Source organism: Salmo trutta, chromosome 14, assembly GCF_901001165.1.
Source record: "Salmo trutta chromosome 14, fSalTru1.1, whole genome shotgun sequence".
In the NCBI taxonomy this organism is placed as follows: Eukaryota; Metazoa; Chordata; class Actinopteri; order Salmoniformes; family Salmonidae; genus Salmo; species Salmo trutta.
Window position 1 is genome coordinate 19,741,034 of NC_042970.1, and position 14,766 is coordinate 19,755,799.

The 14,766-nt window shown below is 41.6% G+C and overlaps 1 protein-coding gene across 4 annotated transcripts in view; it reads left to right on the forward strand.

The window, feature by feature from the left end:
- The first annotated feature begins 548 nt into the window (after positions 1-548).
- The window catches only part of LOC115207567 (semaphorin-3F), a 100,529-nt gene continuing 86,311 nt past the window's right edge, over positions 549-14,766 (forward strand). For 2 of the 4 annotated variants that reach the window (XM_029774768.1, XM_029774771.1), the window contains exons 1-2: positions 550-995; positions 4,610-4,765. In XM_029774768.1, coding sequence (XP_029630628.1) covers positions 4,648-4,765 — 118 coding nt within the window. In that variant the 5' untranslated portion in view covers positions 550-995; positions 4,610-4,647. Of the gene's footprint in view, positions 996-4,609; positions 4,766-14,766 lie in introns of all 4 variants that reach the window. The other 2 variants (XM_029774769.1, XM_029774770.1) reach the window with 2 other exon arrangements.

Consider the following 14,766-nt stretch of genomic DNA (forward strand, 5'->3'; position numbering starts at 1 on the left):
GAGAAACTCCCCAAATACAGGTGTGCAAAGCTTGTAATGTCATACCCAAGAAGACTATTTAAAATATATACATATATTTAACCTTTATTTAACTAGGCAAGTCAATTAAGAACAAATTCTTATTTACAATGACAGCTGTAATCGCTGCAAAACGTGCTTAAACAAAGTACTGAGTAAAGGGTCTGAATACTTATGTAAATGTGATATTTTAGTTTATAATTTTCTAAAAGTTTTCAAAAATTTCTAAAAACCTGTTTTCATTATTGGAATTGTGTGTAGATTGAAAAAACGATTCAATGCATTATAGAATAAGGCTGTTACATAACGAACTGTGGAAAAAAGTCAAGGGGTCTGAATACTTTCCGAATGTGAGAACAAATTATCAAAGCCCAAAGCGTTAAATGTGTGTGTGTTTTTCATAAATGTGGAGTCAATCTGGTTTGAGGGATACTGACACGGTTGACCAATGAATCACCACAATAGGCCGGTCTGTTCTATCAGACTGATTATCTAGAGGCGGGAGGAATGGGCGGCGGCAGCCAAGGTACTTCCCGCCCCGTGGGTGTGTTTAACGCAAGTGTAGGCATTGCATCCACCTGCCAACGCGTTTCCTCAGCAGTCAGGAGCGAATACACTTTTACCAGGAACACTTTCTGCGTGTAAAGACGACTTTCAGACAAAGAGGAATACTTAAAATTGTCGGTTTTCCGGGATCTGTCACATTGGACCTGTCACAACTCGTCATTAAACTTTCACGAAATTGATCTGGAGAGACGTTTTCAGCTGCTCCTCATGAACATTGTACTGGGCAGCAATAAACACACCGGGCTCAGGTGTATCTCTAAAGACTGTCCTGCAACGGCACCCGGATCTTATACATTTTAAACTTGGAGACAAGAGGCGAACAATTTCGTGGAATTCTGTTGGTTTTTTCGATGACTTGTAAGGTTGGACTTGGTCTCAAAGTTATTTGTGGAGAGTAAAGTGACAATCAGGTAATTATTCATAACGTTACCCTTACGAAAAAAGATTGCAGTCTGAGTGCGTTAAAACTGTAGTACACTGCAGTATAACTGCAGTTAGAGTGTACTACAGTTATACTACAGTTATAACTGCAGTGTAACTGTAGTTAGAGAGCAATATAACTGCAGTTCAGCTGCGTCCAAAATACCACAGTCGACTGCAGTTACTGCACTTTTACTGCAGTTTAAAAACTGCAGTACTTTTTTGTAAGGGTAATGCTTTGCATTCAAACAGCCTACAATTTGCACACAGCACTGACATTATTTACTGGTGGGTTACATTTGATATGTTGTTGCTCCAAAGAGCTGTGACAAAATGGGTCTAATAAGTTCTGTACTTACATTACAACTGTTACATGTTTGTTGTTGTTGATTAGGCTTAGCCTGTATGAAAAACAGCTTCATGTGGCTAGTTACATTAGGCTTTAATAATGTACATTTGAATTTAAGTGTGACAGCCAATGCTGGACACTTCGACTTTGTTATAAACGTGTATGACATGCCATGTCAGTGAGTTTTACCATTTAAAAAATATGTTTTATTTAACCTTTATTTAACTAGGCATGTCAGTCTAATTTTCAATGACGGCCTACCCCGGGCCAATTGTGCTCAGCCCTATGGGACTCCCAATCACGGCCGGATGTGATACATCCTGGAATCGAACCAGGGACTGTAGTGACGCCTTTTGCACTGAGATGCAGTGCCTTAGACCACTCCGCCACTCGGGAGCCGTGCCATGCTTTAAAGGAGTTTTCTTTTTTTCCCCCTGTGCTGGAACAACTAACGTTACCAGCTGCAGATCTATCTGACAAATTAGTAGCTTTATGTCGCACAACTCAACACAGGTAGTATTGATAATGAGTGTCTCCAGTTTTCAATATAGCATAATATTTCAACGATTGTTCACATTGATTCTGCAATAGCCTAGGTGTTTTCTTTTTAGAATAAAAATACGTACGGGATTTAGTCATCCACAAAGGTTATTTTGTCTCTGGTAAAAGTGCACAAATCATTAGAAGCGCACACGTCTCTAAGAAAGCAATTTAGCATACCCACACCCGAAAGAATGCAGAAAGTATGAAATCCTACTCTTAGTATACGATCCCAATAGCCCGCTGAATTTTCAAGCGCGGCTGCCGCTGGACCAAGCAGAGGGTGAGTGGCTAAAAGCGAGTTTTAATAGTGGTCTTTACCGTCTTTCGGCCAGTAAATCATGCTCAACGTGGTAATTGTCTTGATTCACGATACAGCAATAAGAAATGTTTGCTGTCAAAAACACATGCAAGAACTGAGAACAGACAATTAGGCAACACCTCTGATAAAATGCATTAACGAGGAACCGTACAAAATGATGTATTATTATAGGTTAGTCTGTCGACATTTAAACAAAAATACTTACCTAATGTAAAAGGGATGACATGCCAATGAACCGATGGGGTGGGTGGGGGATGAGATGCCTTAATGTAGGTGTCATGTTTATTCTACATTTTAATCCTTTGATGAGAACCATGCCAAGGCTACTGAGCTTCATTCCTATATTTAGCGCTATTACACTGCTATTACACTTGTTGCACTTCAAGAACATAAAGAACATAAAGAGGAAGACATTGGGTCTGGACCTGTTAGATCATTTAATCAAATTAGAATTCCTAGGATATTGTAGAAATGGAAAATCATGCACGTCTGTGTGTAACAGTGTGTGTGTGTGTGTGTGTGTGTGTGTGTGTGTGTGTGTGCGCCTGCTTGTGTTGATGTCTGTCTGTGTGGTGTGTGTCTGTTGAAATGTTATTTGTAAATAGTTGATTGTTTAATTTAATTTACTTGTGTGAAGGAATCAGACCCTGACTCAGAATAAACAGCTGCCCGGTTAACAAATTGTCCACAAATAGCTGAGGTTTGAACAGCTGGTTATACTCATAAATCCACCCTAACCAACCCGTTTGGTTAAAGGATCTCTTTTGAGCTGTAGGCTCTGGCCCAGCTCTCTAGCAGTCTGCATGTTGTGTTTGTGGTTGAAGTGCCCTTTACACTTGCAATCGCATGCAGAGTGGTTGTATAGCCATCAACATGTAAACGTTGTACATTGATGATGTGTACTCACTGAATCCAAGGTGCATGTGATGTCATAGCACCCTGGGCTATGGGACACAGAAACTGCCTGTTATAGCTGAAGTAATAGCGCTATAGCTCCTTGACTGTGGGAATCAGGATAATGTGAAAGTTGAGTGTCCATAAGAGCAGGACACTGTATCTAGTAGATGGCATGAGCCTGTTGGCCAAGCCTGAACATCCATGGATCCGTGCTTTATTATGGTGCACATAACCACAGTGGCATCTGCCCTACACTGTTAAAGCCATGAAATAAGACTAATAATAAGACTTACCCTAGATTTGAGTTTGGCAGTTTTTTTGTTGTTGTATCAAGTCTAGGCAACACCGTACTACCCTTAAAGGGGCAGTGCAGTCGAAACTTGATTTTCCTGCCTTTTATATGTATTTCCACACTGAGGTTTGGAATAATACTGTGAATTTGTGAAAAAGATCATAATTCCCTTTTAGTGTAAGAGTTGTTTGAAAAGACCACCAAACATTTCAGCTTATTTGCATGGGTGTTTTTTTGGTATAAGTTAATAGGCCAATAACAAAGAGAGTTTGCCCTCCTCTCTGCCAATAACAGCCAGGTTTCAGGTTACATATCCCTCCCATTAGGCTCGTCCAATTAGACCCCTCACTCAGGCCATGCCCAGACATTTCTAGCAAAATTCTTGCTTGAAAAATAGCTTTTTGCTAAGAAGCTATTTTGGATAATTTTTTTACCATTTAATTGAAAACAATCACAGTACATAATTGTTACCCAGAAATGATTTGATATTGAGATAAAAATGGCTGCATTGGACCATTAATAAAGCATGCAGTATTCTGCACCCTTTATAACTTGAGTGTATTGCCCATTCCTTTTAGGTATGGCTCCATTGCTACATTTGATCACAATGTTATTACAGTTTCAATCAACAATCTCAGTGGTTCTGGTAAGACTCTGGTTGATTTTATCTTCAATACTGTATTCTATTTTGTAGAGGTGTGATTACACCAGTTTTCACTCTGGATTGTGTGAAGACAAGGTATAACCTTACATTATATGACTACATAATTACAGAGAAGTGCACAGGGTTTGTGATCTTGAAAGAGGAATGTGTTTGGTGGGACTAGAAGATAACAGCATATTCTTGCACAAGAGGCAGGGAACAATGGAGGAGACCAGCTTGATTTTCCCATCATTTTGTCACAAAAACATAAAGGTCAAAGGGATATCATAAGGTGAATGCACCAATTTGTAAGTCGCTCTGGATAAGAGCGTCTGCTAAATGACGTAAATGTAAATGTCAAATATGACCCTGGCCAAATGGAATTGGATTCTCTACTTTGGAAAGGTCCAATGGTCTGGGTGTAATCCCTAAACATCAGTGATGGAACATCAGATGTTCACAGCTCTCACAAAGAAGCTATCATCGTAAATACCACTGTGTAATACTTTTAGCAGCCAACGTTTTTCAAATGTTTAATTGTTGACCTCTTCTTTCCTCCAGTGTTCTGTGATTGTTCTTTACCTGGAGGTTGGTTCACCATGCTGTTGGCAGGTCTGTGGAAGGTCCACATGCTCCTGGCCCTGGTTGTCGGGGCTCTGTGCAATCACAACATCAACGACCCTCATGCTTCACCCCGCGTCTTCATCTCCTTCAAAGGTAAGAGGCAAACATCTCTGGTCTACCCCCTAGTGGTTTCTATCTGGAGTCTTGAATTCATGTAGTTCTCTCCTCTAATAGCTTCCTCCCGTTGTGTGGCATCATTAAAAGAATCACCGCATTTTCTGTTTTCTACTGCTCTGCACTGTGTGTGCACCCTTTGTGTGACTGATGATATGATAATCAGATAAATGGGATGATTCTGGCCTTGATAAGTGCTCTGGATTCCATAGGAAGAACTTCCAGCATGGTCATGAGTCATGTTGCACCGCAGATCCGTCATAGTGACCACTAACAAATCATGCGATTCTAATTTGCTTCCTCTCTTAAACATTCTGGCAGGGTCATTCTCAGCAACTGCTTCCACTTTACTATATTGAACAAATAATTAAAAACATAAACAAAGGAGAAAAAAAGCTTCAAATTGAGGTTAACAAAGACAACAGTGTATTTTTTAGAACATTTTTCCCTCTGATACAGAATGCTAGTTATAAGGTGTCCTTGAATCAACATGATTAGATTCTCTGATGTTTTTGTAATGGAGAAGAACCAATCTAAAGGTGAAAGTGATGCATTAAAAAGACTTTGCCTGCAGCATATTAGCATGTAATGATAACACTATCATGGTCATTATCAGATCAGGGGTCCCTCTACAGAATGACACATCTCAGAGCTTTGTTCATGCACTTCAGTGGCCATGTAGATGAGGTGGGGTAGGGCTTGGGGGTTGTGGGGTTTGGAGGGAGCGTGTAGTGGGTATTACTGAGATCAAATTGCCCGGTTCAACCAAGCAGAGCTCTGTTTGTCCCTAAGGTCTGTCCCTCTCTCCAATCTAGCCTGCGATTAGCAGCCGTAGCAGCGCTAAGGGACTGAGCAGTGCCCCTGTTTGCTTTGGCTTCCATTTCCCAGGACTCCTGGGCTGGCACAGTTCAATATTAAAGGTTCTTTCCCTCTTTAATCAAGTCTGATTTAACACATCACTGAACACGTATCCAGAGCTCAGCATTTCTTTCATTCTTTTTTATCCAAATATCAATATACCCAGTTCTCTAGTTGAATATTTTCAAATATATTGCTTTTACTCAACTGCATCAACAAAGTTGGTCTTTTCGTTTTTCGGTTGATTGTTTTTCTTAGAATGGATACATTATTATTATTTTTTTAGATTCTCAGAAGTGTGTCGTTTGAAATTGTTGCCCGCTCTTTATTCACCTGCAATACTTTTTTGGCAAATCCAGCAGTATTGTTTGCTGATGAGCAGACACAGAGGAGAACCTGGCTCTCTTGCTTACCTGTTTGTTTTGCTACCCAGTCATGATGCATTTCACAGTCTACTGACTCTGCTTTTCTCCTAAGCTCTGGAGAGAGCCTTTTCCCCCTTCAATATTGTGATTCACCCACTTAATTGCTTTTCTAGTACCTTCTAAACCCCACATTGACAAAGCAGCTGCACTTTCCACCTTGCATTAAAGTGTTTTAATTATTCACTACAGTTTTAGGGATGCATTTACTATTGACTGGCGATGTAGGTTATTTTTATAGATCGTACTTACTAACTAGATTTTTAGCAACAAGTTTGAGATTTCTCTTTATGGCACCCTTTGATGTTTTGGCTATGGGCTTTGACACGGCATAACATTTATATTGCAGTGGAGGCTCCTCAGAGGAGGAAGGGGAGGACCAACCTCCTCAGTGAATTTCATTTAAAAATACTTAAACGTAAAAAAGTTATCCTTTTTAGATAAAACTAAACAAAATATATTCACGTCACCAAATAATGGATTAAAACACACTTTTTTGCAATGAAGGTCTAGAGTAGCCTCAGCAGCAGTCTGTATGGTAGCACAACGGTCTAGCCGGAGAACAGATCGCTTTCGTCCTCCTCTGGGTACATTGAGTTCAATACAAAACCTAGGAGGCTCATGGTTCTCACTTCCTTTCATAGACTTACACAGTAATTATGACAACTTCCGGAGGACGTCCTCCAATCTATCAGATCTCTTGCAGCATGAACTGACATGTTGTCCACCCAATCAAAGGATCAGAGAATGAATCTAGTACTGAAAGCATAAGCTACAGCTAGCTAGCACTGCAGTGCATAAAATGTGGTGAGTAGTTGACTCAAAGAGAAAGACAATAGTTGAACAGTTTTGAACAAATTCATTTCTTCCAAAATGAAGGAGAAGCAAGAGAGAGAGAGATTTCATAATTTTGTTTCACTATCAGTTTCAAATCAAATCAAAGTTTATTTGTCACGTGTGCTGAGTACAACAGCACACGTGACAGTGAAATGTTTACTTACAGGCTCTAACCAATAGAGCAAAAAAGGTATTAGGTGAACAATAGGTAAGTAAAAAAATAAAACAACAGTAAAAAGACAGGCTATATACGGTAGCGAGGCTATAAAAGTAGCAAGGCTACATACAGACACCGGTTAGTCAGACTGATTGAGGTAGTAAGTACATGTAGATATGGTTAAAGTGACTATGAATATATAATAAACAGAGAGTAGCAGTAGCATAATTAGAGGGGTTGGCGGGTTGTGGGTGGTGGGTGGTGGGAACCAATGCAGATAGCCCGGTTAGCCAAGTTGCAGGAGCACTGGTTGGTCGGCACAATTGAGCTAGTATGTACATGAATGTATAGTTAAAGTGGCTATGCATATATGATAAACAGAGAGTAGCAGTAGCGTAAAAGAGGGGTTGGGGGGGGGGCACACAATGCAAATAGTCCGGGTAGTCATTTGATTACCTGTTCAGGAGTCTTATGGCTTGGGGGTAAAAACTGTTTTTGTCCTTGACTTGGCACTCCGGTACCGCTTGCCATGCGGTAGTAGAGAGAACAGTCTATGACTGGGGTGGCTGGGGTCTTTGACAATTTTTAGGGCCTTCCTCTGACACCGCATGGTGTAGAGGTCCAGGATGGCAGGAAGCTTGGCCCCAATGATGTACTGGGCCGTACGCACTACCCTCTGTAGTGCCTTGTGGTCAGAGGCCGAGCAATTGCCATACCAGGCAGTGATGCAACCAGTCAGGATGCTCCCGATGTTGCAGCTGTAGAACCTTTTGAGGATCTCAGGACCCATGCCAAATCTTTTTAGTTTCCTGAGGGGGAATAGGCTTTGTCGTGCCCTCTTCACGACTGTCTTAGTGTGTTTGGACCATTCTAGTTTGTTGTTGATGTGGACACCAAGGAACTTGAAGCTCTCAACCTTCTCCACTACAGCCCCGTCGATGAGAATGGGGACGTGCTCGTTCCTCCTTTTCCTATAGTCCACAATCATCTCCTTTGTCTTGGTTACGTTGAGGGATAGGTTTTTATTCTGGCACCACCTGGCCAGGTCTCTGACCTTCTCCCTATAGGCTGTCTCGTCGTTGTCGGTGATCAGGCCTACCACTGTTGTGTCATCTGCAAACTTATTGATGGTGTTGGAGTCGTGCCTGGCCATGCAGTCGTGGGTTCACTTACTTATCTAGCAAATGCAGCTAGCTAGTTTAGCCTACTCAAACACCCTGCTCAAACAGAGGGATGCTATGTTAGCTAGCTGGCTATGACTATCAAACACAACACTGAAACTCTTCCAAGTCAAGGTAAGATTTTGGTTTGACTAATTTATTGCCACCGGGCCCCGCTGGTGTATGTGCTAAACTGCTTACTGACTGTACACTGTAACGTTACTGCATGATTCTAGCGGGTTTACTAATGCATTAATTATATTAGCTATGTTGAGTATGACGTTACCTAATATGGTGATAAGGGTGTAGGCTGTGTGTAGCGGTTATGATATGGTTTGGCTTGGAAAGGTTTTTTCGCCTGGTCACATACAGCTGATGTGTTGTGCATTGAAGTTCACAAGCAAAGGGTAAGGTGAGAGGAGTAGAGCGCATTGATGCGAGAAGGAATACAACGTGGCTGCTATGAAAGTGAACTGTGTTTACGCGTGATCAGGGGTGTATTTATTCTGCCGGTTCTGTTAAAAAACTTTCTTAAACTGAAGCAAGCTGAACGAAACTGGAATAAACATACCTGAATTTGTCCAATAGAAACTCTTGTTTGCAACTGTTGGACTAATGATTACACCCTAGATCAGTTAGATGCAGGCAAGAGTGTGCAAGGCAGTACTGAATGTGTGCACCTACGTTTTAAACTTTAATTCATAGGCTATGTTGTAGCAACCTCATCATGGTTTTTGGAAAATTGTAATATCTTGTAGTAGCCTAAACCTATCGCTGTTACATTGAACTGTGTGAATGGAATATGAATTACAGTCATCCAATATGTCGTCCTCCCTCATCTTAAACGGCATCGACTGCCGCTGTTATATTGATATATTTTTATGTATGATATGCTCATTATGAAAGTGCCGTATAATGGTGCCGTATCATATTAAACATATCCCAAATTAAAAACTTTAAGCTGACATCCCTTCTTGGTTATTTAATGGTCTGGTCTCTAACTATTGTGAGGTTGGTTGCTTGCCAAAACCTGCTTACTCTGCTGCTCCCGAGAAGCGCTAAGGACCGTGACCTCTTACACAAGAGGCCCTCACTTGCCCATTAAACAGGTCGTACCTACGTGGAGAGTAAATCAAGAACCTCTTAATTGTTTTTTTCTTTCCACTTTAGTGAAATGCTTCCCCAGGGAACTTCACCTACAGATGCAGGCTCTTCATTTGATCACTCTTTTGTTGCTGAGAATTTTCCTCCACTTAAGGAAATGCAGATGAGCTTTGTGATTCACATAAATTCCCAGAAAACCAGCACTAACACATGGTTATATTAACATGATTGCACTTTTCATGTAGCCTATTTTTATCCAGCCAATTGCTTAACCACCCATCAAGCAACATTATGGACTACATGTTCAAATTCTGTTGCTGCAGGATTATTTCGCTACGACAATACTGGTGGAATTAAGATCCTACATCTCTATGATGCAGTCTGGCCTACTGACTGAGTGTCAATTATATGAAGCCAAATGTGGAGCATGAAGCTCTGCTTTTGTAAATGAGAAAATGTTCAGCATTAGTATGTCTCAAGATATTCACTCTCAAGCTTGAATGTTAGAAAGGTTTACGTATTGCACAAACAGGTATGTTTTGGAGCTAAATGTTTTGAACCACAATAGTGAGGATATTGCAAGTCTAGCCATCATCTATAGCCAGTGAAAGCATGAGGTAAGAGCCCTGAAAGGGTTGACTTCGGTCAGGCTTATCACTGTCTCCTGCCCTGCACGATCACAGACAGGGTGAAGGACTTTGATAGCCAGAGCTGTGAAGTCCGCTTCAGTTAGGAAAGCTAATAGGAATCTGTGTAATCAATACCTCACAGCTCATTTAAATGGCCAACCTAACTTAGGCATAAAGAGAAGTGAGTCGCCATAGATAATCAATTGCACTCTATGGGGGTAGCTCAGACAAGACTGCTATCGCCAACAATCCCCAAGAGGGGAATGTCTCCACCCGTCTACCCCCATAAGTCAGACTCTACCTGGAAAACTGGAGAATACAGTGAATTATACTGAACAAAAATATAAATGCACCATGTAAAGTGTTCATGAGCTGAAATAAAATATCTCAGAAATGTTCCATATGCACAAAACTATTATTTCTCTCAAATTTTGTGCACAAATTGGTTTACATCCCTGTTAGTAAGCATTGCTTCTTTGCCAAGATAATCCATCCACCTGACAGGTGTGGCATATCAATAAGCTGATTAAACAGCGTGATCATTAAATCAAATCAAATCAAATTTTATTTGTCACATACACATAAAATCAAATGTATTTATAAAGCCATTCTTACATCAGCTGATATCTCAAAGTGCTGTACAGAAACCCAGCCTAAAATCCCAAACAGCAAGCAATGCAGGTGTAGAAGCACGGTGGCTAGGAAAAACTCCCTAGAAAGGCCAGAACCTAGGAAGAAACCTAGAGAGGAACCAGGCTATGAGGGGTGGCCAGTCCTCTTCTGGCTGTGCCGGGTGGAGATTATAACAGAACATGGCCAAGATGTTCAAATGTTCATAGATGACCAACATGGCCAAATAATAATAATAATCACAGTGGTTGTCGAGGGTGCAACACATGGTTAGCAGATGTTAATGTGAGTGTAGCGAAATGCTTGTGCTTCTAGTTACGACCATGCAGTAATATCTTACAAGTAATCTAACAAGTTCACAACAACTACCTTATACACACAAGTGTAAAGGAATGAATAAGAATATGTACATAAAGATATATGAATGAACGATGGCCGAACGGCATAGGCAAGATGCAGTAGATGGTATAGAGTACAGTATATACACATGAGATGAGTAATCTAGGGTATGTAAACATTATATAAAGTGGCATTGTTTAAAGTGACTAGTGATACATTTATTACATCCAATTTTGAATTATTAAAGTGGCTAGAGATTTGAGTCAGTATGTTGGCAGCAGCCACTCAATGTTAGTGATGGCTGTTTAACAGTCTGATGTCCTTGAGATAGAAGCTGTTTTTCAGTCTCTGTCCCCGCTTTGATGCACCTGTACTGACCTCGCCTTCTGGATGATAGCGGGGTGAACAGGCAGCGGCTCGGGTGGTTGTTGTCCTTGATGATCTTTTTGGCCTTCCTGTGACATCGGGTGGTGTAGGTGTCCTGGAGGGCAGGTAGTTTGCCCCCGGTGATGCGTTGTGCAGACCTCACTACCCTCTGGAGAGCCTTACGGTTGTGGGCGGAGCAGTTGCCGTACCAGGCAGTGATGCAGCCCGACAGGATGCTCTCGATTGTGCATATGTAAAAGTTTGTGAGTATCTTTGGTGACAAGCCAAATTTCTTCAGCCTCCTGAGGTTGAAGAGGCGCTGCTGTGCCTTCTTCACCACGCTGTCAGTTTGTCCGTGATGTGTACGCCGAGGAACTTAAAACTTTCCACCTTCTCCACTACTGTCCCGTCAATGTGGATAGGGGGCTGCTCCCTCTGCTGTTTCCTGAAGTCCACGATCATCTCCTTTGTTTTGTCTCTAAACAGGTGCACCTTGTGCTGGGGACAATAAAAGGCCATGCTAAAATGTTCAGTTTTGTCACACAACCCAATGCCACAGATATCTAAAATGTTGAGGGAGCATGCAATTGGCAGGCTGACTGCAGGAATGTCCACCAGAGCTGTTGCCAGAGAATTTAATATTCATTTCTGTACCAACGTTGTTTTAGATCATTTGACAGTACGTCCAACCAGCCTCACGACCGCAGACCATGTGTATGGCATCGTGTGTGGGTGAGCGGTTTGCTGATGTCAACTTATGAATTGAGTGCCCCATGGTGGCAGTGGGGTTATGGTATGGGCAGGCATAAGCTACAGACAACAAACACAATTGCATTTTATTGATGCCACTTTGAATGCACAGAGATACCGTAACGAGATTCTGAGGCCCATTGTCGTGCCATTCATCTGCCGCCATCACCTCATGTTTCAGCATGATAATGCACGCCCCCATGTCGCAAGGATCTATATACAATTCCTGGAAGCTGAACATTTCCCAGTTCTTCCATGACCTGCATACTCACCAGACATGTCACCCATTGAGCATGTTTGGGATGCTCTGGATCGATATGTACGAGAGCGTGTTCCAGTTCCTACCAATATCCAGCAACTTATCACAGCCATTGAAGAGGAGTGGGACAGCAGACCACAAACAACAGCCTGATCAACTCCATGCGAAGGAGGCAAATGGTGGTAACACCAGAGACAGACTGGTTTTCTTATACACGACCCTACTTTTTTTTTAAAGGTATCTGTGACCAACAGATGCATATTTGTATTCCCAGTCCTGTGATATCCATAGATTAGGGCCTAATTTATTTATTTAAATTGACTGATTTCCTAATATGAACTGGCACTAAATAAAATCTTAGAAATTGTTGCATGACCTCTTGACTTTTTTCACGCCTTATTTGACTATGGATAAATACAAATACAAATCGCTTCAATCTACACACAGTACCCCATAATGACAAAGCGAAAACAGGTTTTTAGATTTTTTTGCCCCTCCAAAAATGAAAAAAACATATCTTATTTACGTAAGTATTCAGACCCTTTGCTATGAGACTCAAAATTGATCTCAGGTGCGTCCTGTTTCCATTGATCATCCTTGAGATGTTTCTACAATCTGGATTGGAGTCCACCTGTGGTAAATTCTATTGACTGGACATGATTTGGAAAGGCACACACCTATATATACAGTTGACAGTGCATTTCAGAGCAAAAACCAAGCCATGAGGTCGACGGAATAGTCCGTAGAGCTCTGAGACAGGATTGTGTCGAGGCACAGATCTGGGGAAGGGTACCAAAAAAATGTCTGCAGCATTGAAGGTCCCCAGGAACACAGAGGCCTCCATCATTCTTAAATGGAAGACGTTTGGAACCACCAAGAATCTTCCTAGAGCTGGCCCCTCGGCCAATTTGAGCAATCGGGGAAGAAGGGTCTTGGACAGGGATGTGACCAAGAACCCGATGGTCACTCTGACAGAGCTCCAGAGTTCCTCTGTGGTGATGGGAGAACCTTCCAGAAGGACAACCATCTCTGCAGCACTCCACCAATCAGGCCTTTATGGTAGAGTGGCCAGACAGAGGCCACTCCTCATTAAAAGTCACATGATAGCCCGCTTGGAGTTTGCCAAAAGGCACCTAAAGGACTCTCAGACCATGAGAAACAAGATTCTCTGGTCTGATTAAACCTAGATTGAACACTTTGGCCTGAATGCCAAGTGTCATGTCTGGAGGAAACTGGCACCATCCCTACGGTGATGCATGGTGGTGGTATCATCATGCTGTCGGTATGTTTTTTAGTGGCAGGGAATGTAGGATGGAGGCAAAGATGAACGGAGCAAAGTACAGAGATCCTTAATAAAAACCTGCTCCAGAGCACTCAGGACCTCAGACTGGGACGAAGGTTCACCTTCCAACAGGACAATGACCCGAAGCACACAGCCAAGACAACACAGGAGTGGTTTCAGGACAAATCTCAGAATGTCCTTGAGTGGTCTAGCCAGACCCCGGACTTGAACCTGATCGAACATTGCTGGAGAGACCTGAAAATAGCTGTGCAGTGACGCTCCCCATCCAACCTGACAGAGCTTGAGAGGATCTGCAGAGAAGAATTGGAGAAACTCCCCAAATACATGTGTGCCAAGCTTGTATTGTCATACCCAAGAAGACTCGAGGCTGTAATCGCTGCCAAAGGTGCTTCAATAAAGTACTGAGTAAATGGTTTGAAATCTTATGTAAATGTGATATTTTATTTTTTATAAATTTGCTAAAGAATCAAAAAATCTTTTTTTTGCTTTGCATTATGGGGTATTGTGTGTAGATTGATGAGGAAAAAAACAGTTTAATCAATTTTAGAATAAGGCTGTAACGTAACAAAATGTGTAAGACGTCAAGGGGTCTGAATAAATTCCGAATGCACGGTATGTAATACATTCAGTGTAAAGGCATTATTCCAGGTTTGGGTTTATTGGAGAAAGTTAAGATAAACCAAAGCCCTCCACTACTAAAGTGATAGCCAATGAATTACCATGCAAAAGTATTGTTTGAGAGAATACAGGCCTCCAACATGACAACTAATAAGTGATTGTTTACATGTAAGGCTCCTTGTAAATCCATTTACAGCAGATTTAACCCTATCTGTGTTGTTTCACAGATTACCTGTGTTGTATTGCAGTTTGACAATACCCATGGAGAATGACAAATCATTTTTAGGCATTGCTCCAGGGACGCTTCTCCATTATGTTTTGGTATAGAATTCCCCTGCATGACAGATGAGCATAACCCTACTTTGTTGGCTCATATCCCCTCTCTGACATAAACAATGATGACACTAGTAGATTACTACTAGTGTCATCATATGCTGTTTAGCAGACACTTTTATCCAAAGAATCATGCATGCATACATTTTTTTAGGTATGGGTGGTCCCTGGAATTGAACCAGCTATCCTGGCGTTGCATCCGCCATGCTATACCA